A 25354-nucleotide genomic window follows, 5' to 3' on the forward strand; every position below is an offset into this window, starting at 1 on the left:
TAGAAGTGAAGGAAGATAGATAAGGAATGACAGGAATTCATAAATTCCTTCACTGCAGCAAAACTGAGAACAAGTGATTTCTTGAGATTTTAAGAATGCAACCTTGATGCCTTATTGAGGAACTGGAGAACTGGAAAAGTGATCTAGGTAGAGAAGCCATTAAAAAATTGACTTTGCTGGCAACTTTTACTCTGCTGTAATCACGTGGGGGATTTTCTCCATTGACACAAATGTTAGTGCATGGGAAGTGAGGATGGGCAGAGATCCATGTTCAGACTGGTAGACAGAAAATTGGCCTACTCTAAACAAGACTTTTTTAACCGTGGCCACATTGTGACTTCAACTCCCAGAATTCCTCAGCCACCCATGCTATCCACACATCTTGAAGGGGGCAACATGAGAAGTGCTGCTTTACTACAAGAACCATAGTGGTGCAGTGGTTAGAATGCAATACTGCAGGTTAATTCTGCCGATTGCCAGGAATTTGATTCTGACCAGCTCAAGGTTGACTCAGCCTTCCATCCTTCCAAGGTCGGTAAAATGAGGACCCAGATTGTTGGGTGCAATATGCTGACTCTGTAAATCGCTTAGAGAAGGCTATAAAGCACTGTGAAGTGGTATATAAGTCTAACTACTATTACTATTTAAGTGGAATCAGCCAGATAAATGATACAGCAGCTGTAGGAGTGTCCATAGAATATGATTTTAAAAATCAAAATGGTAGCTGTGATTGTGTAATTGAAACTCCATCTGTTTTTTTAATGTTCATCACTGTGTTTTGATTGCCTTATCATAGCCAACAGCTTGATTTTTTTAAAATCACACCTTGCAAACACCATTGGCCAACAGGCAGCCATGAATTTTATATCAGGCATTTCAGCTATGTTCACGGGCTACAGAAATGAGCCTCAGGATGTTCTATAGTGCAACATTTATTACTGATTTTTGGCAGGACACTTCCTGACCACAGACTATCCATCTATGGTTTACAGTCTATAATAACATGATGATAGGATCCTTTGGAATGACATCACCTGGCCTGTAGGAGAGAATTCCAAAAAATATATGTATCCTGAATTGTTTGCAGATGAGTCCCAGCATTTTACAAATTGCTTAAGACTGCAGTTTCAGGTACGTTAAAAACAAAACAAAACCTAACAGCATTCTCATATAATAGATGTTAAAATGTCAAAGGGCAAATCTCTGGAATATAGAACATCTAGATTTTCTTAGATAACTTTTAAAAGTCACGATTTGTTCGGCTTTTCAATTGCATTGGTTGTCAACAGCAACTATCCATGGAAAACCAGTTTCTTCTGTAGGCATCAGAGCAAAGATATTACCATCCCATCAGAAATATTTATCCTCCCATACACTCTATCAAGATGAAATCATTACTTCAAAGGGGGGGGAGAATCATCCAGTCCCATATCATGGGAATTATCCACCTATCTTTTGAGGTTACAACTAGGGCTAGTTTCAGGAAATGCACTATAGTATTATGACTAGCTATATCAACATTCTAAATACTGTAAATATAGCAGGGCTAGGAAAGTTGAAAGGAGAATTTTCCTGGAACATTTCTTGAAATGGTTCCATACTATATTCTAGGAATAAAAAGAATGAACTAAAATTTTATGGCAAGAACAAACTTTAGTGGATCTTGAAATAGAAAAAAAGAAACTTTTCCCACTGCTGAGCTGAAGTATTTTACATCCATGTGATCTCTAGAAAACTGTACAACATTTGCTGTCCCCTGTTTCCACCATTCCTAATCATTGCAATCACTATTATATGCAATTGGTGACAAAATATTTTTATATACCTTGAGATTGTCCTTGAATGATTTTGGACTAAAAGGGAAATATCTTTTAACATAGGTTTTAAACATGGACTGGGGACAAATTGCAGGCAGCGTGGTAGGAAAAAGATGTTGCAAGGATACTTTGGGGCAATAGTTAGGTATAAGTGCAGAAAGAACCAAAAAGGCCAGTGGGTTGATAATAAATTCCCATAACTCCCTATATTGCTTTCTGCTTTTAGGGTAGGCTGATGCTTTGCCTAGAGAAATAAATCAGGGTAAAACTGCATAACTCAGAACTTGGAGACATGGACAAGCATCAAAGACAAAAGGAAGGTGGATTTACAATACACTCTAATAATGTTGCAAGTAACTTAAGAATAAACATTCTAGGTGTGGCAAAGCAGGGGTGAAATCCAGCAGGTCTGACAGCTTCTGGAGAACCGGTAGCAGAAATTTTAAGCAGTTCGGAGAATCGGTAGCGGAAATTTTGAGTAGTTTGGAGAACTGGCAAATACCACATTTGGCTGGCCCCAGAGTGGGGTGGGAATAGAGATTTTGCAGTATCCTTCCCCTGCCACGCCCACCAAGCCACACCCACCGAACCGGTACTAAAAAAATCCACACAGTGGATTTCATCACCGTGGCAAAGTGTTGGCTTTAATCCTGAAGGAAATAACAAGCATATTAAGCATATTAAGTTACACTTAGAACATACATTTCTATCAGTTTTTTCTCCCTGATCCCCATTTCTTTCAAATGAAACCCACATATAAAGCAAACCAGAATTTGGAATATCCACCGAAAAAGGATGAAACCACTTACTTGCATCAACAAGGGGCTGCCATTTGCGAGTCCATTCATCCATCATCAAAGCATAGCTACGTTCAATCTTTGCCCGTTCCTGGAAACAAGCTATAATTTGGTCACAAACTCGGTAACCATCATCCAGACGTTTGACAGTACTCTGATAATGGTTAGGCTGCAGGAGAAAGGATAGGAAGAAAGGATGGGGAATGGTCTCAGTCTCATGGTGCAGGAATGCCCCTTCAAAACAATGTCTACCATTTAATGCCTTTCTTTCCAAATTCCACAGAGTTCTACCTCCTCTGGGGTCCTCCTGTGAATTCCAACCAGAATTGAACCAAACCCATTTGAGGTTTTTGAAAAACAGAGAATCCTAAGCACTATCATTAAGTGTTCCAAAAAAACAAGCATAAATTAGGTATTATGACTTTTAATTATTTTAAAAGAATATGGGTAATGGGATAAATGTGTTTTCAAAACTGGAAGTCTTTGCACAACATGCTAATCCATAATTTACCAAATTACAGCGTGCTCAATTAACCCAGTTCTCTGAATTTGCACAACACAGAGAACCATAAATTATGAGTTGGTTTCACTCAACACAGTAGGCTGAAGTATGAGAAGCTAGTCTTTTCAAGTTCAAGGAACATTGTTTTTAAGTTATCATTTATTTTAAAAAACTCTAGGGGAGGAATGCAGCCAAAATAACAGAAAATTCTGATACTGAAGTTTGTAGTGCTATTGTCAAGTTCTTTATCCTGTTTAAGATCAAGTTATGTGATAGTGACAAATCCACATTAAAAGAAAGGGAATTTTTGAATAAGCAGACTGTTGATGTCCTAATGTGGTTTTCTTCACAGCAATTTGGGATTGTTATTGCTTTCTTCTATTTTTTTCCAGCTTTCTACTCTAGCCTACAACTTGGACATGCCTTCATTACTTTTAGGAAAATCAGAAACCTTCAGCACCTCAGCTCTCCCAATTTATCTTTTTGCTACCCTTTCGCCAATGTCATGCAATCTTGACTTCACTGATTTTTATCCCAAGGAATTCATATGGGGCTGCCCATGTAGCCAGTTCAGAAATTGCAGAATTCAGCAGAAAGAGCAGCTTACAGGTGGACTTTGGGATGCCCATGTTACACCTCTCCTCTGAGACCTGCATAGGCTTCCAGTGTGCTTCTGGATGAAATTAAGAGCCAATTTGGTCTGGTGATTATGGAACCAGGCTAGAAATCAGGAGATCATGAGTTCAAATCCCACCCTTAAGCCTGAAAGCCAGTTGGGTGACTTTAGGCCAGTCACTCTCTCTTGGTCTAGCTCACCTCACAGAGTTGTTATTGTGGGGAAATTAGGAGGATGTTGGATATGTTTGTCACCTTGAGTTACTTGTAAAAATAATAAAGGCAGGAATGCAAATAAGAAAACAAATAAATAATTTTTTAAAAAAACCTGAAGTGCTGTTACCCTAACCCATGATATGAGGTTGGGTTATTTGCCTCTTCCTGATTATTTCCCCACCCCCCATTATGTTCAATAAGGGGGGCACACTCTGGACCCCTCAATTAAAGAAGATGATTTTTCCTCAGTGTGTTCTTTTTGGAACACTATATCCTCCTGAGATCAGATTAGCCCTGATCTTGCTGGCCTTTCATAAAGTATTAAAACCCTGGATGGAAGTGAAGGCTGAAAGTTAGATGGCTTGTTGAGAGGTCTCTTTAATTGTTTTGTTTGGTGACCAATGCTGGTTTTTTATTCTTTGGTAATAGATTTTTAAAATTGTTTTATCAACATGTTAGCCATTCAGAATAACATTCATAGGTTGGGTAGCCCTGTAGAAGAAAAAGGAAGAAAGAAAGAGAGAGAGGAGAGGGAGGGAGGGAGGGAGGGAGGAAAGAAAGGAGTCAGGAGGGAAGGAAGGTAGGTCACTTGAGATGCCTTCCATCGTTCTTAGATTCCAGGTTCACAAAATATGCTCCACCAGGTGTTGTTTTGTATTTTTGTTTTGTAGTTTGGCATGTGGTGCAAACTCAGCCCATTTGGTTAGTCTACGATTCAAAGTATTCTGGTGATCTAAAATGGGCTAGTTCAATAAATGAGTCAAATGTTGCATAAACATAAATTGAACCTCCTCCCCTCCTGCCACGCTGTTGCTATTGTCAGCTACTCACCATCCAGAAGCTGTTGGTAGTTGGCTCATCGGCAGCCACCTCGCTGTATATCACAGACATAGTGTCACCTGTTTAGAGGGAACAAGTTTTATAGTGCATCCAAAAGTATCAAATAAAGTCTCATCTTCAACAATTGTTTAGGAATCATATTTCGGATGTAATAACGAAGAACCTAATTTAATAGTATGTGAGAATAATGACCTTGGAAGACAGATGGGAGAGCTACAGACTGAGCAACCGGCACATAAAAGATATCTCAGCCCACCAAAGGAGAAGGATGTGGGATGTATTACAGAAGGATCCCTCTCTGTGTTTTGGAGGGTAAAAAGAAAAGAGGGGAAAATACTTACCGTTTTATTTTATTTTTTATTTATAACATTTATTGGTTCCCCCATCTTACCGTAAGATAACTTTGGATGGTATGCAGACATAAAAAATACATCTATATTAAAACATGAATAAATTAAAATCAAAAATTAAAATTAAGGACACATGGAGAGGGTGGAGGCAGAATGGGGGAGGAGGGATTTGTTGTTACTTGATCAACCAACTCCTCTGTGCTGTTCCCCCTTTGGACCCGGGCCCAGCTGGCAGAGAAGGTCTTTAAGTCTTTACGAAAGGATAGGAGGGTCGGGGCCAATATCACATTGGAGGGCAAGATGTTCCAGAGGGCAAAAGCCACAGTAGAGAAGACCTTCCTCCTGGGCTGACGGGACCGGCATCATGCCTCTTCTGTTGGTATGAGCGCGACAGGCCAATCCCAGTGGGATGGGACGGTCCTTCAAGTAACCTGGACCGATGCCATGAAGGGCTTTGGAAGTGATCACCAGTTTTGCAAGATTCTGTTACTGTGATCTTATAATAAAGACCGGTTAGTTCTCGTGATTGTGCTTCTCTGGATTACCCTGAAGAGCTAACATTCATCTTTAGGTTATATACTGTAGATAACAACATATTCCCTCTTTACTTTGGTCTCTTGTCCAGAGTTCTTTGGAAACCCTGGACTTTTAAAATATATAGGGAGAGAATGTGCTCCTTGCATAAATAATAGATTCTTTTGATTTAAACATGAGCCAGTTAATGGCAGATATACCATCTAATCTACGTTCAATATTTTCAAGTAAAACATGCTTTTTAAAAAAAAAAACCAACTACCTCTTCTGAATTCCAAGAGTTTCCTCATAAACCAAAGCATTGGGTAGGACACCCAGATCCTGCATTTATAGAATATAATTTCATTTATTTTCCTTGGATTAGTTTGTATAAAAACCCTGAATAATAAATAAACCAAGCTAAAATTAACCTTAACCAAGATGAATGCTGCTTTGGCTATCACTTTGCCTGGAAGTCTAAAAGTATTGTCCTTCCTGTTGAAGACTACTTCAGCTTCAATCACAACAATACAAGAGCAAACAATAGATTTAAACTTAATATTAACCACTCCAATCTTGATTGCAGAAAATATGACTTCAGTAACAGAGTTGTTAATGCTTGGAATACACTACCTGATTCTGTGGTCTCTTCTCAAAGTCCCCAAAGCTTTAACCAAAAACTGTCTACTATTGACCTCACCCCTTTCCTAAGAGGTCTATAAGAGGCGTGCATAAGAGCACAAACGTGCCTACCATTCCTGTCCTACTGTCTCCTTTCATTATATACAATTTATATAGTTATTACATACTTATACTCATATATATACTTATATGTTGTATAGATATTTCATGCTTATGCTTATGTATGCTGTTATGACAAATAAATAAATAAATAAATAAATAAATAAATAAATAAATAAATAAATAAATAAATTGTGCTAACATAGCACAGCCTCATTGGTGTAATGATACAGCTTCCTGTCTCTCCGGCAAACGTTTGGTAAACGGAGGTACTCTTTTTTGGAAGTCGAAGTCTCCAGAGATAAGAAGTTTATAGAAAGTGGAAGGTGCTTTGTTATACATATTGAGGGTGGCTCAGTTTTCTAATTTTCCTCCTGTCCTGGGGCATTTGATGAGAATGAAATTCTTTGAATTTAAAATTATGTTTGGTTTTTTTAGGACTTCCATTACAGTTTTCACGTGCTTTTGATAGCCAAATCTGGCCCTAGGTTTTGCCTCGGTTTACCTTCCCAATAAGCAACTGAGTCAGATGATCATTTAAAAGCAGTTTATTAGGGTACCCTGATAAAATGGGATCTCCCTATGAAAAGGGAGAATCTCAAGATGGGTCTTTATTTGCCCTTCATTCTCTCTTCCAAATGTGTGCAGTCCAAATGATAGGAAGATGCCAAGCTGGTTTTTACAGATCTTTGGGAAAGGACTGAATAAAAAGGGGACTGCAAATGACCTACGGGTATCTGTTTGCCCACCATTATAACAACCCTTTTATAGGACTATCTCTCTCCAGTGGTGTCTATCCATCCTGTTAAATCTGGCAGGAGATTCAGCCGGTTTGGACCAGTTCGGTGGAACCAGTAGCTCCGATGATCAGCTGGGTAGCTCCCTCCCCTGCGCTATACTGACCTGTATTTCTTTTGTTTGAAGCCCAGCTGATAGGCGCGGCAATGTGGATTGCCACACCTCAGCTGTTTTACTCACCAGGACTGCAGTAGAAGGTAAATTTTAGAGCTGTTTTCAAATGCACTGCGTGTGTGTGCAGCGCGTTTTATACACGTGTGAGTGAAGTGCACACTTAGCGAACTGGTTATTACACTGGTTGAATCCCACCACTCAACTTGCCCCAATCCTGGGCCTTACACAAGGATCTAAAAAACTGATTTTGCACTGAGCCTGGGGTCTTGATTACTGATACATGGATGAGTCTTGTTAGAGTGAATCTCCTTGACTGTTATTTTTATGTTATTTTGGTGTTTTTTTATTCTGGTTCCTTTTGTTGTTTTCATTCTATTTTATTTAAGCTATCCAGACTTGTATATGAGATAGGGTGTCCTATAAATTTACTAAACCAATCAATCCCTGAAAGCAGAAGAAAACTGTAAGTATTTGCTCTTAAATGTTTAAAAGTGCCTTACATTGAATCAGAACGACTTTGTTCATATACACACCTCTAGGTATGTAAAAAAACACTGGAGTTTTTTAAAGAAGAGACTGGACAGTCACTTGTCTGAAATGATATAGGATCTACTGTTTGAGCAGGGGACTGGACTAGGACCTCCAAGGTTCCTTCCAGCTCTATCCTGATTCAATGACTAAAAGTCCCACCAACTGGGAAAAGCTGGGTGTTTTTTTGCCCAAGTTCCTTGGCTTGGGCATGCAGTCTATCATGCAGATAGACTGATCTTCCCCATATGAGATGAGGCAGAAAATCTCCCTCCTCTATTTATGAAATAAATGACTCCATTGATCAGATTTCAGATAATAGAGTATGAAAATACATCTGCACAAACATACTTGTCATGATAAGCACTTTTTTGCAACTAATTACAAGAGAGATTCAAATCACGTAGATCACATAAAAGTCGATGCATTAGCAGCATAGATCATTTGGAATAAGCAAACTACAGAAGAAATGTAACAGAACTTTTAATTAAATCCATAGCTACTTATCTGAATTCAATTCAGACATTCCCAATCTTAGACCTCATAAAACAATAAATAAAACCTTTGGGAGTTGCCTGCTCACTTTGACAATTTAAGGATCTACTCTTCATATGTTTATCTTAAGAAATTATCTTTTTCCATATATTATCTTCTGATCTTTTAGAAGTTGCTTATCCCAACTATTACAATTAACATTGTATGACAGGCATTATTTCAGCATTCTCTTTTCAGAAGTCTAGAAGTGGCTCTTTTAGAAATAGTACATTTCTAAATAGTACTTACATAGCTCAACACTGCCCCTAGAGTATTTGGTGAGTTTTATACAGTACAGTGTAAGAAACCCTGAATAAAAGTCCACGTCTTTTCTCAATTGCTATATTGATTTTGGTGTCACTTTCCATGCTTGTCTTTAAGATGCATCCACACACTCTTTTTTTTTGCAATGAGTGATCCCATTGCAAATAGATCCATTTTATTAATTGAAGGATCCATTGAAGCAATCAATTGAAGGATCCATTAAGAGTCTAAGTTCAGCTATTAACCTGCTGATCAAAAAAGCTGGGATGCCGTTCTGGATACAAAAACAAATAATTTTCACAAAATGATTGATTACAGAGTCCTGTAAAAATGGGGTTCTTCCCCCTGCCTTCCAAGAAACCCTCATATTTAGAATAGAATTGAATAGAAATTTATTGGCCAAGTGTGATTGGACACACAAGGAATTTGTACTTGAATTTGAATTTGAAGATTGACCATGTTCTAAGAACTGAAACATTCCTGTGTTTAGAGTGGGAATCCTTGAAGAGCCCATACTTGTGATGCAGATGTTCTGAGTTCAGTCCCCAAGTAACAAGATTATATTTCTTAGAACCTGGCCAGTCAGTCAAACAATTTAGGACTGCATGGCTCAGAAAAAGGGAGTTTTATATAACGTGGTAAAAATAAAGTTTTGTGGCAGTTGGCAATCTAATGCATGGTTGACAGCAGTCCAGATCCCAACCTGAATTTCATCAGCCCGTACAAAGATTCTCCCTGGATTTTTGGAGATCACTATTTTTCCTTCCAAGCTTTAATCATCCAGAAAAAAAAAGAACCTTTTTAGTTTATGGCTATATCTGGGGCAGGATGAAAAGTAAAGGATAACTAATGAAAATTCTCTTTAAGAATGGTGGTGATTAGCTGAACTCAAAGCTTCAAGCCATATATGGAAAAATAATGGCGATGGGATATTAGGGTAATCTGAGCTTAAAATTAGCATCTAAATTGCATCTCTCAAATACTGCAATTTGGATCAACTCTGTTCTGATGAAGCTGTTTTTAAAAACTTTTTGCAGCATTAAAAATGAGTCAAATTTATTCCTGAGTGTTTCTTGGCAGTTGATTCAACTTAAAGGTTTGCTCTTTGTTTAGTTAGTCCAGATACTTTTGCTGCATCTGGAGTTTCGGGGGAGGAATTAACTGTGACCTGGCTTCAATCATTTTTTTATAGAAGCAGATAAAATTTATATTAGTCATACATGTCACCTCCAGAATAACAGGTTTGAATGTCCTGTGCTAGCACACTAATGGAAATTATTTGGTAAAATGGAGTAGAGGAAGTGTCAGTCTTTCAGGAGATTAAGTACTGAAGGTATTCATCTCATTTTAAGATCAGAAAGTTTCCTGTGATCTAAAATTAGGTATATATTGGAGACTTCAGGGAATGTTTAATAAAGGGTTGATTTTGACTGTAATTGGAGAGGCACAGGATATGGAACATTAACATATATGGTTTAATCAGGAATGGGACAACTTGCCACAACCAACTCGTCATGGCCAACTCACTATGGGCCAGCTTGCCACAGATAGCTTGTTGTGGGACAATTCGCTGCAGGAGAATTTAACAATTCTATTTAATTATCTAAAATAAATAAAATATATTTTAATTTTTGCCATTCATATTTCATTCCGTCCCTCCTTTCCATCCTTTCTTTAATGATTCTATTCCACCATTTCTTTGATATAGTGTAATTCTTGTGCCACAGCGAGCTGTTCTGCAGCTAGCTGGCCGTGATGTGTTGGTGACAGCGACAGCGAATTGTTGGCGACAGCGAATTGTCATAAAGACCTGGTTTGATCTTGTCCTGCTATTGTCACATATGGGATTGAAAACAACAGGACTGCTCCTGTAAGTGAGGATTGATTACTGTGTTAATAAATCACAAGTTCTTTTCAGATCTTGTATTCCTGTATTTGAAATAAATATACATAGATATACTATGACTAGAATTATTTGGTCTGCTGTGTGGTCTTGGTCTGTGACAGCATTACTTGGTCTGCTGTGTGGATGGTTGAATGGTTTAGGGGTGGGGAATTTTTGGTGGGTGGGGGATTGTCATGTGTGTTGGGCTTGGTCTCTGGGTATTATGTGAATTTCGTTGAATGAGTATACTGTGTATATATGTACAATGACAATAAACCGTGTGTGTGTGTGTGTGTGTGTGTGTGTGTGTGTGTGTGTGTGTGTGTATCTATATACCTTACTTTAGAAATGAATTGTTAATATGTGTTGTTTGACAATATTTGCATACTTTCTTTTACAAAGGAGCAAAGAAGAAACTTTCAAATAATATAGCTAAAATTAAAGTTGTACTATTAGTAATTTTCCAAAACATGTCCTTTTTTATTATAATTAATTATACTTATATTTTTGTCATGGCTGTTATATGTATCTACGCTTTTCTTTACATTAGTTTAGCAATTTTTTAATAAAGTGAATGGTGCTGAGTATAAGATCACAGCGTTAATCCATATAACCATAGTTAATTCAATAAACATTTATTCACACAGTACATAAATTACAACTTAGGGGTGGGCATCTTACAGCCATCTGCATTCCCCAACAACAAAAATTGACCTTGTCCTATTTGTAGCATCCCTAAAAACTCTGTGGCCTTTTAAGATCAGGAGTTTGAAGTGAAGCCCATAATTTTCTAAACTTATTCAACAATAGATAGATTTTCATATACTAAAACTCAAGAGGCAAACCCTTAATTACCGGATGCCTAGAAGCATCTGAATATGCTTGATTAGATAGACTTCCGGTCCGAAATGTTTCAGATCTTTTCTTAGGTATTGTACAAGATTCTAAGCTTAATTGTCCACTGTCAATTTAGCTAATCCTAACAATTTATAGTTAACCTCAATAGAAAATTAGTAAAAGAATTATAGACATTCATACTGTTGATGTGATACATTTTAATGATTGATTTTCCCTTCTTTGAAACCTTTCAGGAAATGTAGGGATCCTACTTATCAAGTAAAATTTATTATGGACCAGGCTTTTTAAAAAGCCTTGTTGCATTTTGCAGAATAAACACATTTCATATTGGGATGAAAATCATGATTTAATCATTTCAAAAAATAAATCCTTTGGGATTTAAGAAGGGGACAGAACTTCAAAAGCCATTGGATGTAATTACTCAATTGAACTCTATACAACTTTGAGATATTTTATACGGGAATACTTTGCTGCCTGTAACAAGAACTGATATAAATTAAAAATGTATATATCACCATTTTGCTAGAGCAAAGGAACTATTACTGGAAATAGGGAGGAAATTAATGGGTCAAATATAATCATCTTATTTTTGTGAGCTAGAGAGCAAACAAAATTTTGGTGCAGGAATGTTTCACTTTTTCTGAGCCAATGCCATACTCTACTTTTAAGTGGTGCATTGGGACCTACAGAACAATTAAGTCCAATTTAATCAAATTTAGATTTATATTATTAAATTCAGTTGTTACATATTTCATTATTTCCCACTTCTATTGCATGAAAATTATAATTTTGTAATAACCATTACAGGTCTCCAATAGTGTTGCTCAAGGCACCTGAGGGCTATTTCTGGTCCCTGGGCCTCTGGTTACGCACTTCCAGTACACAATCTTGTTCAACAACCATAACCACTTCCCTATCTTGATATGAGTGAATTTTTTAAATAATGACTTATGGATTAATCTGTGACTGGCTGAGTATATAACACGAAGCCATAAATTTAAACCCATTTGGGATGAGTCCACATAATATGCTAACTCAAAACCAAACAAACCACTGATGTGATGATTCAGCAGTATGGACTGGTTTGTTGTCTAACATTGGAGACAGTTCTGATTAACTATTGCATTTTTTAGTTTTTATATCCAAACAAATGACATGTAATGAAACTGCCTTCTTCATCCTGGTTCCTTCCAGATGTACTGCATTGCTACTCCCAAAATGTTTAGAAAACCACAGATTTAATAGAGAATGATTTTTTTTTTTACTTCTAAAGTAATATTGAACTGATTGGGGCTATAATGCATTTCTTCTGTTTAATTTCCTGCCAAAAAGTCATTTCACTACTGTAATTGTTGGCATAACTTTTGTGGATTTAGAGATCCACCCCTGAGGTAATACACTGAAGTCTGGTTTTTTCTTTCCTCCACCATAAAACTCTAACCATGCACACTTCTGGATTTGTATGTTGCCTTTTCATTCGCCTTTCCTGATGCAGCTGCTTTATTTAAGATCTTTATCAGATGAAGGGATCTGAAAACTATATAATCTTGCCCATAATTGTACTTGGTTGGCCCCAATAATAGTCTTGCCTGATTGTGGGTTTCCATTTTCTTTCCTTGGCTTGCTTTGTGCTTCTCCTTCTCATCCCCCACCATTCCTTTCTCTGAACTTCCAGCCAGCCTGCCAAGGGATTTTGGACAGCACGGCTTGAAAATGGACTGATCTGAATACTAGATGGAAAAGACATTTGAAAAGGAGGAATGTAGGATGGGAAAAGGCTGCAGATGGGAGAACATGTGTTTGCAGTTAACTGGGACTGCGGGCTGGAAAATAAATAGCATATTGCAGAGAAGAGCACAGCAGTAGCATCAACTCAGCAAGGATGCAAAGAGCAAAATCAGGATCTGTTCAGCTCCATAAAATGAAATTGTGCTGTAGACAACTGAATTTTCTGAACGTCTGAAAGCTATTCCTTCTCTGAAAGTGACTTTAATCTCAAATAACAAAGGCATTGTTTTGGGGAACGTGAAAAGTCAGCATTTCCTGGATTCCTATGCAGAATTTAAACATTGTTTGATTTGGGGTTTACTTACTGTGCCTCTAAACTTACCAATTGGGGGTTAATTAAAAAATTAAAGAAACCCTGGCTTAGCAAATGAACGGTTAGTGCTAGGATAGCGCAATTTCCTATGTGTCAAAGGGAAAAAGGAACTGGTTTTTGCACCTATCCAGGGGTCGGTACTTAATAGCTATTGGAAACTACCACAGACCTCAAAGGTGCTTTTTCAAAAAGTAACTGGACTGCTTTTTCCTTGGGAAAGAAGATGATGAAGCTTCTCAGAACAGATGAAGTTTCTTGGATGAGAAGCGAAACGTCTTCTTCCTAAAGGACAAAACAATCCAGTTTGCCTTTTGAAAAAGCACCTTTGAGACAACTATGACCTGGATGACTGAGAATCTCCATAGATACTAGGCACAGTAGGCACCTGGAATTTTGCAGTTTTGATTACTAAGCTAGAAAAAAAATCATATGTTCTTTGAAGGTTTGTTCTAGGATAGTTTTTTTTATGGTTTTCTGCAAATGTATTAGATTTACAGCGATCAGAATTCCAACACAGCATGGCCATTAGAGTTGTGTCCATCCTATCTGGTGGTTCTTTTAAATGGGTGTGTGTGTATGTGCAGCCACAATGGTAAGGTAAAGGTAAAGGTTTCCCTTGCACATATGTGCTAGTTGTTGCCGAGTCTAGGGGGCGGTGCTCATCTCCGTTTCAAAGCCGAAGAGCCAGCGCTGTCCAAAGACGTCTCCGTGGTCATGTGGCCGGCATGACTCAACACCAAAGGCGCACGGAACGCTGTTACCTTCCCACCAAAGGTGGTCCCTATTTTTTCTACTTGCATTTTTACGTGCTTTCGAAACTGCTAGGTTGGCAGAAGCTGGGACAAGTAACAGGAGCTCACCCCGTTACACGGCAGCACTAGAGATTCGAACCACTGAGCTGCCGACCTTTCAATCAACAAGCTCAACATCCTAGCCCCTGAGCCACCATGTCCCTTCTGCAGCCACAATGGAAGGCCAGGTCTTATTGGTCATATGACCCCGCAACCGGATAATCACCTTTGTGATTATTTCTGAATTATCTGTATATCTGGTAGCCTATCCACAGAGGAAATTCAGCTGCAAGGACAGCTGTGAGAAAGTGGATTGACATCAGTGTCAGAATTGGTAATGGGTGTTTTCATTCCCCCACCCCCCATTCCCAATATTTGCTTTGACACTTACAATCTTTCCCAACTAGCAGACTTCAAAGAAGGGATAAATGTCTCTTATTGGAAGTTTGAATTAATCTCTTGTGTAGGGATTTTGAGCTTAGCTGGTAGACCGGCCAAGTTACCCAAGTTACTTCATTTAAAGTCCATCTAATTATTTCTGAGTGGCCAGAGGGTTATGTTAGGGGCTTCCTAGCAATTAGCCCATTATCCCACATTCTTGTTATTTTATCTTCTGCAATGCAGCTGTCAGCATGCCACAGACAAGTTTTCCACGCCCCACCCTGCTTCCACCCCATTCTTTCAATTTCAGGCTTAATTTAAGTAAGAGAAGTGTCAGAAACTGGTATTCCTTCCCTTCACTTGGGAGACCTAGAAATAGTAAATCTGCTAGAACTGCAAGAACAACAAAACAAATTTGTCCTGTAATAGGGTAGGTTTCAATTAGATAAGACTATGCAGCTAAACAGGACAAAACTGGAAACAAATATTGGAGAATTATTATTTTCCTGTGAAGACAGAACCTTTATTTCTACATGGACTGTGGTTATTACAGGCTGCAAATTGTTCCATGGTTGGCACCTGACTTTTCTTAAATCCTGGGATTACATATGGACTGTTTCCGTGGTCTGGCCTGCAACTGCTATCTTGTTTATCATGATGACAACTCCCAAGATATGAATACTGCACAATTGGCCTGTGAACTCACCTGAAGCCCGTCCAAACAAGTGAGTGACATAAAACCATAAAATGGTTGTCTCAGTCTTGGTTTAGCAGCTTTGCTGTTTGCAAATCATGATTTATGCCATTGTGTGCAGTGCAAACTTGGCCATTAAAACTTATCATTCATATAACATGTATGAGGTCTTAAGGAAAAACACAAATATTTTAAAGATCCATATTCAATGTATTTTTCCAGAAAGACGTTTGTACAGATGAAGATAATATTTAAACAAACCATGGTTAAAAGGCTGAGAAATTGAAATTGGTTTTGGAAAATTCTTTGCTGTTGTGGTAATAGGAATAGCCAAAGGGAATAGCCATATTTTAAATACTATTGATCTAAATAAGATGCACAATAGTTTTCTAGTGATTTACAATAGCAAATCTGGCAATTAAAAAAAGGAATTGAATATAACATAATATAATATAACAACAGAGTTGGAAGGGACCTTGGAGGCCTTCTAGTCCAACCCCCTGCCCAGGCAGGAAACCCTACACCATCTCTACACCATATTTTTTAAATGTTGAATTGATGTTTCTTCCTTTTAAAAATAGACCACAAACCAACAAATACAATGTAAATCAGCATTGTGCAGAGTTGGAAGATGCTGGATTAGGGACAAAGACTCATCCATTCACCTAGTCACACTCTCAATCCAACCCACCATACAGGGTTGCATTTGTAGGGAGAGATAGGAGAAGGGATCAATAGGATGATCTTGAACTAAATTAAAAGTGGGATATAAATCTAATAAATTGTCCAATATTGTTTGGTAACTTTCCTGATTTACTTAAATATTGTAATTGGCTACTTGCATCAAGGATAATAAGAAAACTAATTCAGTGTAGTGGTTAAGACATCAGGCTAGAAACGAGAGACTGGAAGTTCTAGTCCCACTTTAGGCAGGAAGCTAGCTTAGGCCTGTCACTCTCTCTCAGCCTTGGGAAGGAGGCAATGGTACTTCTGAAAAACGTTAAGAAAACTGCAGAGATTAATCTACCCAGTTGTCAGGGGTCAAAAGCGACTCAAAGGCACAGAGAGACAAGCATAGCATGTATTAATTTGCTTAAAATATCATCGAAACAGTCTAGAAAGGTACAATGTATGTAACTAATTTTAGTAGACTACTAGTTGATAACCCGGTGTTGCCCGAGTATTTATTTATTCTAATCCTGTATTAGACAGGAAGAGCAACTTTGTCCTGAGCCCTGGTTTCGGCGAGAATTAAATTAGTTAAAAATGTTTTCCCTATGCCCCCAGAAGTATCAAGTAAAATGATATCACCTGTTGTTTTGTTAGCTGATCCATGATCATTTGGTATGCTTTTACTGATCTTGATTTAGAAGTGGCTTCTTGTCCGCGATATATGCACTAAACTGTTCAATGTTGTAGTTCTTTTCTTGTATGTAATCTGCGTGAAGTATGTTGTGTAGGTCTCATAGTGGTGCATGGAATAGTTGCAGTAATGGCCATACATTTGTCCTCAAGAATAATCAAAGCCTTGTTGAAAATGTCTGGACCAAACATAATTTCTAATGTTGGATTTCCCCCCTTACCAGAGGAGCCCCCTTGTGGTAACTGCTGTGGTAATGGCTGTGAAGCCGTTACCATGGCAACTCCAATGTGCTGTACAGTAGAAGCCATTTTAAGGCACAACAGGCTGTATCTTAACAGAACACCCCCCCAAGGGATGTTAGGGGTGTCTTACCCATAGTATTTCTTTCCAGAGAATAAGTAATCTGTGTACCAAATTTGGTTGAAATTGCTCGAGGTGTTCCAGAGTTATGCTAGAACACACACACACACACACACAGAGCCATATATATATATATAAAAGATAGTGCTGTCATGTGGTTTATAATCATAGTAGTTGCTAAAGGATGCTAAAGGATGATTCAAAACCAATTTATGGCACAAAGAGTTCATTAAGAGTTTTTATCACATTCAAACATCAAATTCCCTTCCTGCAATTTTTGTAACTCTCAAAGGAACCTGTTATGGTTAATATTTTAATGGTTAATATTTTAATATGTTTTTAAACAAAGTTTCTGTGCATTATTTTTTGCACAGGTTATAATATTCTTATAAGTTTATAAATTTAACAGAACCAGTTGGAATTTTGCAAGATATATTTAACAGTATTGGTTTCTAGTGATGATTACATTTCTAATCCTATAACATCCTGCCTTTTTTAGCCTTGAATTGAATGAATGTATTTTTATGCTTTAAAAGGTGGTGACTGAGGAATGGTGGGAACCCAGATTCTTTCTCTACATAATGTATATTATGTAAGCCCAAAGAGCTGTTGTTCATTCAACTCACTATGGTGAAACAAACCCCTAACATTCAACCAACATGGTGCAAATCCAGTCACTGTCCATGTATTATGCACCTAGCACAACGTAGGTGGGCATCCAACCTTCCTTTGATCCTTTTTGTTTTAGATCCCAAAAATAATCACAGAAATACTACTGTGTGTTGATATACTTGAAACCAGTCCTAAGAAATTATTTAGGAATGTTAAAAATATACCACTCAGACGTAAATTCTTCTCCCGTTAGCTCAATTTTGTAATCTTCCCCTTGGTTAAAACCAAATTTGGTCATAAGCCGCATGCATCTTTCTAAATAAATAAATAAATAAATATCTGGCAAATCCTGCATGCTAACTTGAAAAGTATTTGGGATTTTAAAAAGGCTCAAAGTGCCAACAGATCAGCCAGCTAAAGAGTGATGGGTTTGAGTATAAGTTCATGGTCAGCAGAATGAAAGGGATGTGCTGTCATTAGAAATGTCATATTTCCATGTGGTTGGCAAGGCTAGGCCAGCAGAGTGATGGAGAAGGAACATACTTCAGGTACCTGCTATGCACTTCCAACTCATAGACAGAACTGCACGGAATTGTACAACTTTATTCCAGCTCTAATTCTAGTTGAAAATTTCTCTCTTCCTTTCATAGCTACAGGAAAGGGGAAGTAGTCCCTTTACCAACAGTCGTCCTACCCATGTAACTCTCTACCCCATTACAGCAAATCACATCAATTTAAAAACGTTAAAAGAGCAAGCACAAGAGAGGCAATTCAGGTAATCCTTCACTTATGATCAGTCGCTTAGCAACTGTTGAAAGTTACAGCAGACCCCACCCCAAAGTGTTCTGAGGGCTGGTGGCTCCCCACTAGTGGTCATGTGAGTGCATTTTGGGCATTTGGCAACCAGCTGTTGCATGTGATTGCAATTTTTGACAATTATGCGGTCTCTGGCAAAAACGCCCTCATAGTGAACAGTGGGTTTGCTTAATGACTGCAGCATTTGCTTAAAAATTGTGGTGTTTGCTTTATAACGGCCACAAAAAGAGATCTGTGAAATCGGGTTGGTCGCATGATCTGTTTTACCATTGTTACAATTTACAACCATAATTGGCAAACTTTATTACAGTCATAAATTGAGGACTACTTGTAATGTGTAGGGGCTCTGGCACAATTTCTCTGTTCCGGGGTATGTGGACTACAGAAATGGTAAGGGATGCTGATGAAGAGAAGCGGGGAATGGCTCTCTGGCACAACATTAGTGCATTGCAACATTAAATTTCATTCAAGCACAGGAAAACAGAAGCACATTGTTCATTCTTACTTTACTTATACAGAATAGGCTGCGAATCTAAAAAACTGCCCCACACAATTAGGGAGTGTGCAAAGAAGACAACCAGACTTCAAATGTAACCACTGTATGCATCTCCTTTCTTTGCCCATCACTCCTTCTACCAAACTTAATAAAATCAAACATTATTCCAACATTCATTTTCCACTGCCTCACTGTGGGGGATACAGAATCTAGAAAAAGAACTCCTGAGAAATGATTTAGGAATGTTAAAAATATACCACTCAGACGTAAATTCTTCTCCCGTTAGCTCAATTTTGTAATCTTCCCCTTGGTTAAAACCAAATTTGGTCATAAGCCGCATGCATCTTTCTAAATAAATAAATAAATAAATATCTGGCAAATCCTGCATGCTAAGTACTTGAAAAGTATTTGGGATTTTAAAAAGGCTCAAAGTGCCAACAGATCAGCCAGCTAAAGAGTGATGGGTTTGAGTATAAGTTCATGGTCAGCAGAATGAAAGGGATGTGCTGTCATTAGCGATGTCATATTTCCATGTGGTTGGCAAGGCTAGGCCAGCAGAGTGATGGAGAAGGAACATACTTCAGGTACCTGCTATGCACTTCCAACTCATAGACAGAACTGCACGGAATTGTACAACTTTATTCCAGCTCTAATTCTAGTTGAAAATTTCTCTCTTCCTTTCATAGCTACAGGAAAGGGGAAGTAGTCCCTTTACCAACAGTCGTCCTACCCATGTAACTCTCTACCCCATTACAGCAAATCACATCAATTTAAAAACGTTAAAAGAGCAAGCACAAGAGAGGCAATTCAGGTAATCCTTCACTTATGATCAGTCACTTAGCAACTGTTGAAAGTTACAGCAGACCCCACCCCAAAGTATTCTGAGGGCTGGTGGCTCCCCACTAGTGGTCATGTGAGTGCATTTTGGGCATTTGGCAACCAGCTGTTGCATGTGATTGCAATTTTTGACAATTATGCGGTCTCTGGCAAAAACGCCCTCATAGTGAACAGTGGGTTTGCTTAATGACTGCAGCATTTGCTTAAAAATTGTGGTGTTTGCTTTATAACGGCCACAAAAAGAGATCTGTGAAATCGGGTTGGTCGCATGACCTGTTTTACCATTGTTACAATTTACAACCATAATTGGCAAACTTTATTACAATCATAAATTGAGGACTACTTGTAATGTGTAGGGGCTCTGGCACAATTTCTCTGTTCCGGGGTATGTGGACTACAGAAATGGTAAGGGATGCTGATGAAGAGAAGCAGGGAATGGCTCTCTGGCACAACATTAGTGCATTGCAACATTAAATTTCATTCAAGCACAGGAAAACAGAAGCACATTGTTCATTCTTACTTTACTTATACAGAATAGGCTGCGAATCTAAAAAACTGCCCCACACAATTAGGGAGTGTGCAAAGAAGACAACCAGACTTCAAATGTAACCACTGTATGCATCTCCTTTCTTTGCCCATCACTCCTTCTACCAAACTTAATAAAATCAAACATTATTCCAACATTCATTTTCCACTGCCTCACTGTGGGGGATACAGAATCTAGAAAAAGAACTCCTGAGGGGGGAAATGATGGTGGAGTTGCCATTTCATTTCCTTCTGGACTGGAGGTTTGCCTTCCAGGAACAAAGAAGCAGTGTTAGGAAAACTAAGAATAGTTACAATGGAAGCTGAAATATCATTTGAGGCTCCTTGAAACACTATGAATAAAGTGGTGGGGCACAAGGGAGGCATTTGCATGGGGGTCCCAGCTGATAACTTCTGTGTTGTGAAAGTCCATTATTCTGCCGCAATGTCTTCTGTTGGCCAAAGATGCAGGCACATTTTTGTCTTGCAAGATCATTGCTTGGTGCATGGAAAGGAAACTTTTGCTCTGCACACACCGGGAGTCCACTGCAACCTCTAAGGGGGAAGGTACATGGGTGTGGCATTCCCACTGATGTAACCAATCATACGATGAAGTTCAGGTGTGAATCCAATTTTGCATTCAGACAGAACTCTTCATCCTTCTCTCTTCTGCCCACGTATTTATGGAGCATTTATGTTTGAAGATGAATGCTATATTTTAATTACAGTTGTAAACAAACCAGAAATAGGTAATTAGTCTCACAGGTGAGCAGAGCAAAGCAACCATGGTTTGTTTTCTCTACTTTTTTAACAGCTCTCGTCTTTATAATCTGGTAGTCTTGTTTTTAATGGGGCTCAAAAACGTAGCAGGAAAATGACAGGGGCTACATACTAAGCAAGTATACTAAGCTGCTGCCGCCGCCTATCCCCGCTACCTAGAACGGGCCAAAAATGGGATGCACAGAGGCTGAAAATGGGGTCCATAGAGGCCAAAAATGGGGCATGCGGAGGCAGTGATAGGTGGTAGCAGTGATTGTCGGCAACAGGGGCAACGGGATCCCTGCAGTCTGGAACAGCTGATAGGTGGTATTCCGGGAGGCTGATCCAACCGCCAATCAGCTCCTTCTGCTAAATCAGGCTCTGCTGAAGCTGACCAGGCTTTTTGCTGTTTGTTGCAAGGAGGTGAGTTGCTGGGGTGGGTGGATGGGGCTCCGGCAACATTCACTGTACAGACATTTCCACCCACTTTTTTGGGGGGAGTGTGTCTTATGCACCAAAAAATATGGTAATTTAACAACTGGTTCGTCCTAAAGACTGGGTGGGCGAGGCTGCGGGGGTATCATGTGACTGAGTAGGCATGTCAACTCGATGTCACTCATGGCAAGGTGAGCGGGCCGAAGTGGTAGTGGCCAGAGCCTCACACTTACTGTTATGTCCTCCTCGCCTCCGTCCGAACGATGGCTTAATTAGCCGGCTCTTATCAGCTCTGGCAGCAAAAGAGCCAGCGTTAGCTAAGAGCCCTCATTAGCTGCCGAGACGCTGGTGAGTCACAACCTTCAGCTCTAGTCAATCCGTGGATTTGCCTGATACAAAGAGACACATCAGCTCTTGCTGCCTTTTATATCTTGTGGGGTGTGGCTCCATGACTCAGCACTTCCTAGGCCTGCCCCTCCCCTGCTTCTGTTGTTCCCTTCTCTCCTGCCTACGAAACCTAGGATTCAGCCAAGCCTGATTGCTGTCAGCTGGGTCTGCAGGCGTGGCCTGGGGGGGGGAAGAGTCAGGGGAAGGAGGCCTCGTTATTTCTTTCACCTGGCCTGCTTCTGGCTCCTGGAGCTGAGCCAGAGAGGCCGATGCTTCCGAGGTAAGTCCTGACGCACTTCCCCCCCATTGTCCAAGTCACTTTCTGGCAGCAGGCCTGGCTCCGAGTCACTTTCTGGTAGCAGGCCCCGCTCCAAGGCACTTTCGGGCATGGGGCCAGGTTCGGGGGCAGGAGCCACAACACTTATCTTTGTGCAGCAATAGCAAAGGTGATTCTCCGATGTCTCATCTCTTGCTGGGTCTCGCTACCTGACACTCAGGGGTTTTAAAAAGGGTTTTTGTAGCAGGAAACAGCAGGCAGCTACTTCTAGCCTTTGTTGGTGCAGCTGGGCACATGACCCCGCCCTGAGACACTGGCCTGCAGCCCCTGCCTCTTTGCTGGTGCGAGAAGCCTCCATTCGCCGCTCTTTTTCAACACGAGAAGCCTCCAGCTGCTGCTCTTTTTCCGCGCAAGCAGCCACCATCCAACGCTATTTTCGGCGCAAGAAGCCTCCGGCCAATGCCTCTTTTCCAGCGCAAGAGGCCTCCAGCCACCACTCTTTTTTGCCACAAGAAACATCCAGCCGCCACTTTTTTCGCCAAGGCTGCTTGCGCCAACAAAGAGGCAGCAGCTGGAGGTCCCTCGCACCAGCAAAGAGGCAGAGGCTGGGGCCCCTCATGCTGGCAAAGAGGCAGTGGCTGGAGGTCCCTCGTGCTGACAAAGGAGGAAAGCTCATCAGGCAGGCAGGTAGCTGAGCTGTGTGGGAGGCAGCAGAGAATGGCAAAGGAAGGCTCAGCAGGGAGCTGGGCCGCATGCGAGGCCGGGGTGAAGGCAGGCAAGAGGACTGGGCTGCAGGGGCCACTTGGTCAAGGCAAGCGAGCAAGGGAACCAGAGTGTAGCAGCTGCTATGCCGTGGCCAAGGCGGGCAAGGCGAGATAAGGGGTGACTAGGAGGGGCAGGGTGGGAGGGGCCAGCCAGTTGTGTGATTAGCCAGTTCTCTGAACTACGTAAAATCTTAACAACCAGTTCACCTGAACTGGTCCGAACTGGCTGAATCCCACCTCTGGTCCAAACCTAGATTCTGTGGTTAGTTGATGGTACTGTATGTTTTACAAACCCAGAAAAAATATAGTTTATTCAACAAACCCATTTTCAGGCTTTGCACAAATATAAAAATTTGGCTTATTGCATCCAGAATTTGCTAAATGGCTGGTGGTGTCTATTAAACTGAGATGATATTATATATCGTACCCCCTTTTCTTAAGCAAAAAAGTCCAGGCATTGTAACATTTCCTCCACGAACAATTAATGTTGCTTCTTTCAATTGTCCTTTTTTTTCCCTAGTTCATAATAACATGTTTAAATTACAGCAGAACAGCTTTGGAAACTGCAGCCCTTCAGAAGCCCTGACCTCTCAGCAGTTTCCAGTCAATATGGTTAATAATGCTGGCCACTAAAATAAGAGATGCTAGGTGGGAGATAGAGGTCCAGAGATTTTCTAATGCAATTCAGCAGCCTTGTTTCAAATGGCACCCCTGAGTTGGAATCCCATAGCTACAAAGTGCCACATTGGAAAGTGGGAGGCATACAGTATTTCAACAGTGGGAATCTGGTAATCCCATCAGGATCCCAAAGTATCTCTCAGAGTAACAGATATTCCAGAGAAATTGATTTTGATATGCTTTTTCATTTTTATAAATAACTAATAAATATTTATAAAAATGTTTTTATAAATAAATAGCAGCGAACATACACAATACTCTTTCTTCCTCGCATTTCCCACCACAAAGAACAACCTTATGAGGTGGGTTGGGCTGAGAGAGAGTGACTGACTCAAAGTCACCCAGTTGGCTTTCATACCTATGGCAAGACCAGAATTAACAATCTCCTAGTTTCTAGACCAGTATCTTAACTGCTAGACCAAATTGACTTTATATTTTTATATATTATATTTTTAAGGTCCAACTAAGCCTTTTTTTATTTTTTTTATTTTAGCATTTTACATTTAGTTACACTGCGTTGCATTTGCCATATTCTTCTCATTCCTGCATTTTGGAGCTGTTCGTTTTAAGCTCTGTCCAGCCCCCATGTTGTTTTTAATTTCTCCGAATAATGTGATATCATCAGCAGATACAGTCTTCTCTACCAGTGCATCCAAAATCTACATCTGTTCATCTGTTGAACTGCCAGAAGTTGTTAAAGATTTAACAGCCCTGCCACGAAGTGTATATTTGCCTTTCTAAGCTATGTATTTCTCAGTTTAAGCAGCTCTGAACAATTCACACATTATTCAGAGATTTCATCCCACCAAAGTTACTCCTCATCCAGGCTCCATTACTGGGATAGACAGAATGACCGTTTCTTCCATTTTCTATTCCTTATAGCCTCTAGGACTACATTAACTCCCCTCCTACCACTGAGATCCAGCACTGCAATTTAATTTTATTTTGGCTCCAATTGCTTTTTCCACAAGCCAAAAAAGAAAGAAAAAAGAACCTGGAAAATAAGAAGAGGGGAGAGAAAGCAGTTCCCAGCTGGAGTTGGCAAGGGCTGGGCTGGGCTGCGAAGACGGCTCAGGGTTTGTTCTAGGGGAAATGGCTCCTCTCGGCCTCTCAAATTTGGCTGCACTGCCTGCAGTTTTCCATCCAACTAAAAGAAAATGAGGGGGGGGGGAGGAGGATTAAAAAAAAACTGTTCAAAATTGCCAGATGGAGGCTGTCTCTTTATTTCCCACAGCAGGGTGGAGGCAAAGTAAATTCTAGGAACTGACTTGCCAGCTTTCCAAGATCTACCCAAATTTTCTTCGATGGTTCAGAATGAAAGTACTTGGCACCCCCAACTGTCCATGACACTTAGAATCTCAGTTCCAAGTCAGTCAAAGCTGGTTAAAATTTCAGACTACAGTTTTCCTTTGGTTTCAGATCACCTGAATCATTACTAATTTCTTCATTAGGAAAAAATAAAGGCTCCCAAATTGGCTTACAAATATGGATTGTGGGATATTCCCTGTCTTTTGATGCATAACCAAGATGACATATATTATACAAAGCGGAGGAATGGGGAGAGAAGAGGGGGGAAAACAAATTCAGGCACTGTTTCTTAAGTAGAAAAATTAATTTTGGCAGCTTTCCCCATCAATGTACGATCAGCACTTACTAAGTTTATCTAAATCAAACTGAAATAATTTATAAACTAGATCTTGCTTAAA

The 25354-nt window shown here is 39.7% G+C and overlaps 1 protein-coding gene and 1 long non-coding RNA gene across 6 annotated transcripts in view; one reads left to right on the plus strand and one right to left on the minus strand.

Moving 5' to 3' along the window:
- The window catches only part of LOC131197696 (protein kinase C and casein kinase substrate in neurons protein 2-like), a 64674-nt gene that overhangs the window by 25395 nt on the left and 13925 nt on the right, over nt 1-25354 (minus strand). For 4 of the 5 annotated variants that reach the window (XM_058182064.1, XM_058182067.1, XM_058182065.1 and 1 more), the window contains 2 exons: nt 4779-4846; nt 2627-2783 (listed from right to left, as the gene is read on the minus strand). In XM_058182064.1, coding sequence (XP_058038047.1) covers nt 2627-2783; nt 4779-4846 — 225 coding nt within the window. Of the gene's footprint in view, nt 1-2626; nt 2784-4778; nt 4847-24642; nt 24714-25354 lie in introns of those variants that run through there. The other variant, XM_058182069.1, reaches the window with a different exon arrangement.
- LOC131197697 (uncharacterized) overlaps nt 15346-25354 on the plus strand; it is a 30028-nt gene continuing 20019 nt past the window's right edge. The window contains exon 1 of the long non-coding RNA XR_009155011.1: nt 15346-15370. This is a non-coding gene — a long non-coding RNA (uncharacterized LOC131197697). The remainder of the gene's footprint in view (nt 15371-25354) is intronic.

The sequence above is a fragment of the Ahaetulla prasina genome, chromosome 4, assembly GCF_028640845.1.
Source record: "Ahaetulla prasina isolate Xishuangbanna chromosome 4, ASM2864084v1, whole genome shotgun sequence".
NCBI classification, from domain to species: domain Eukaryota; kingdom Metazoa; phylum Chordata; class Lepidosauria; order Squamata; family Colubridae; genus Ahaetulla; species Ahaetulla prasina.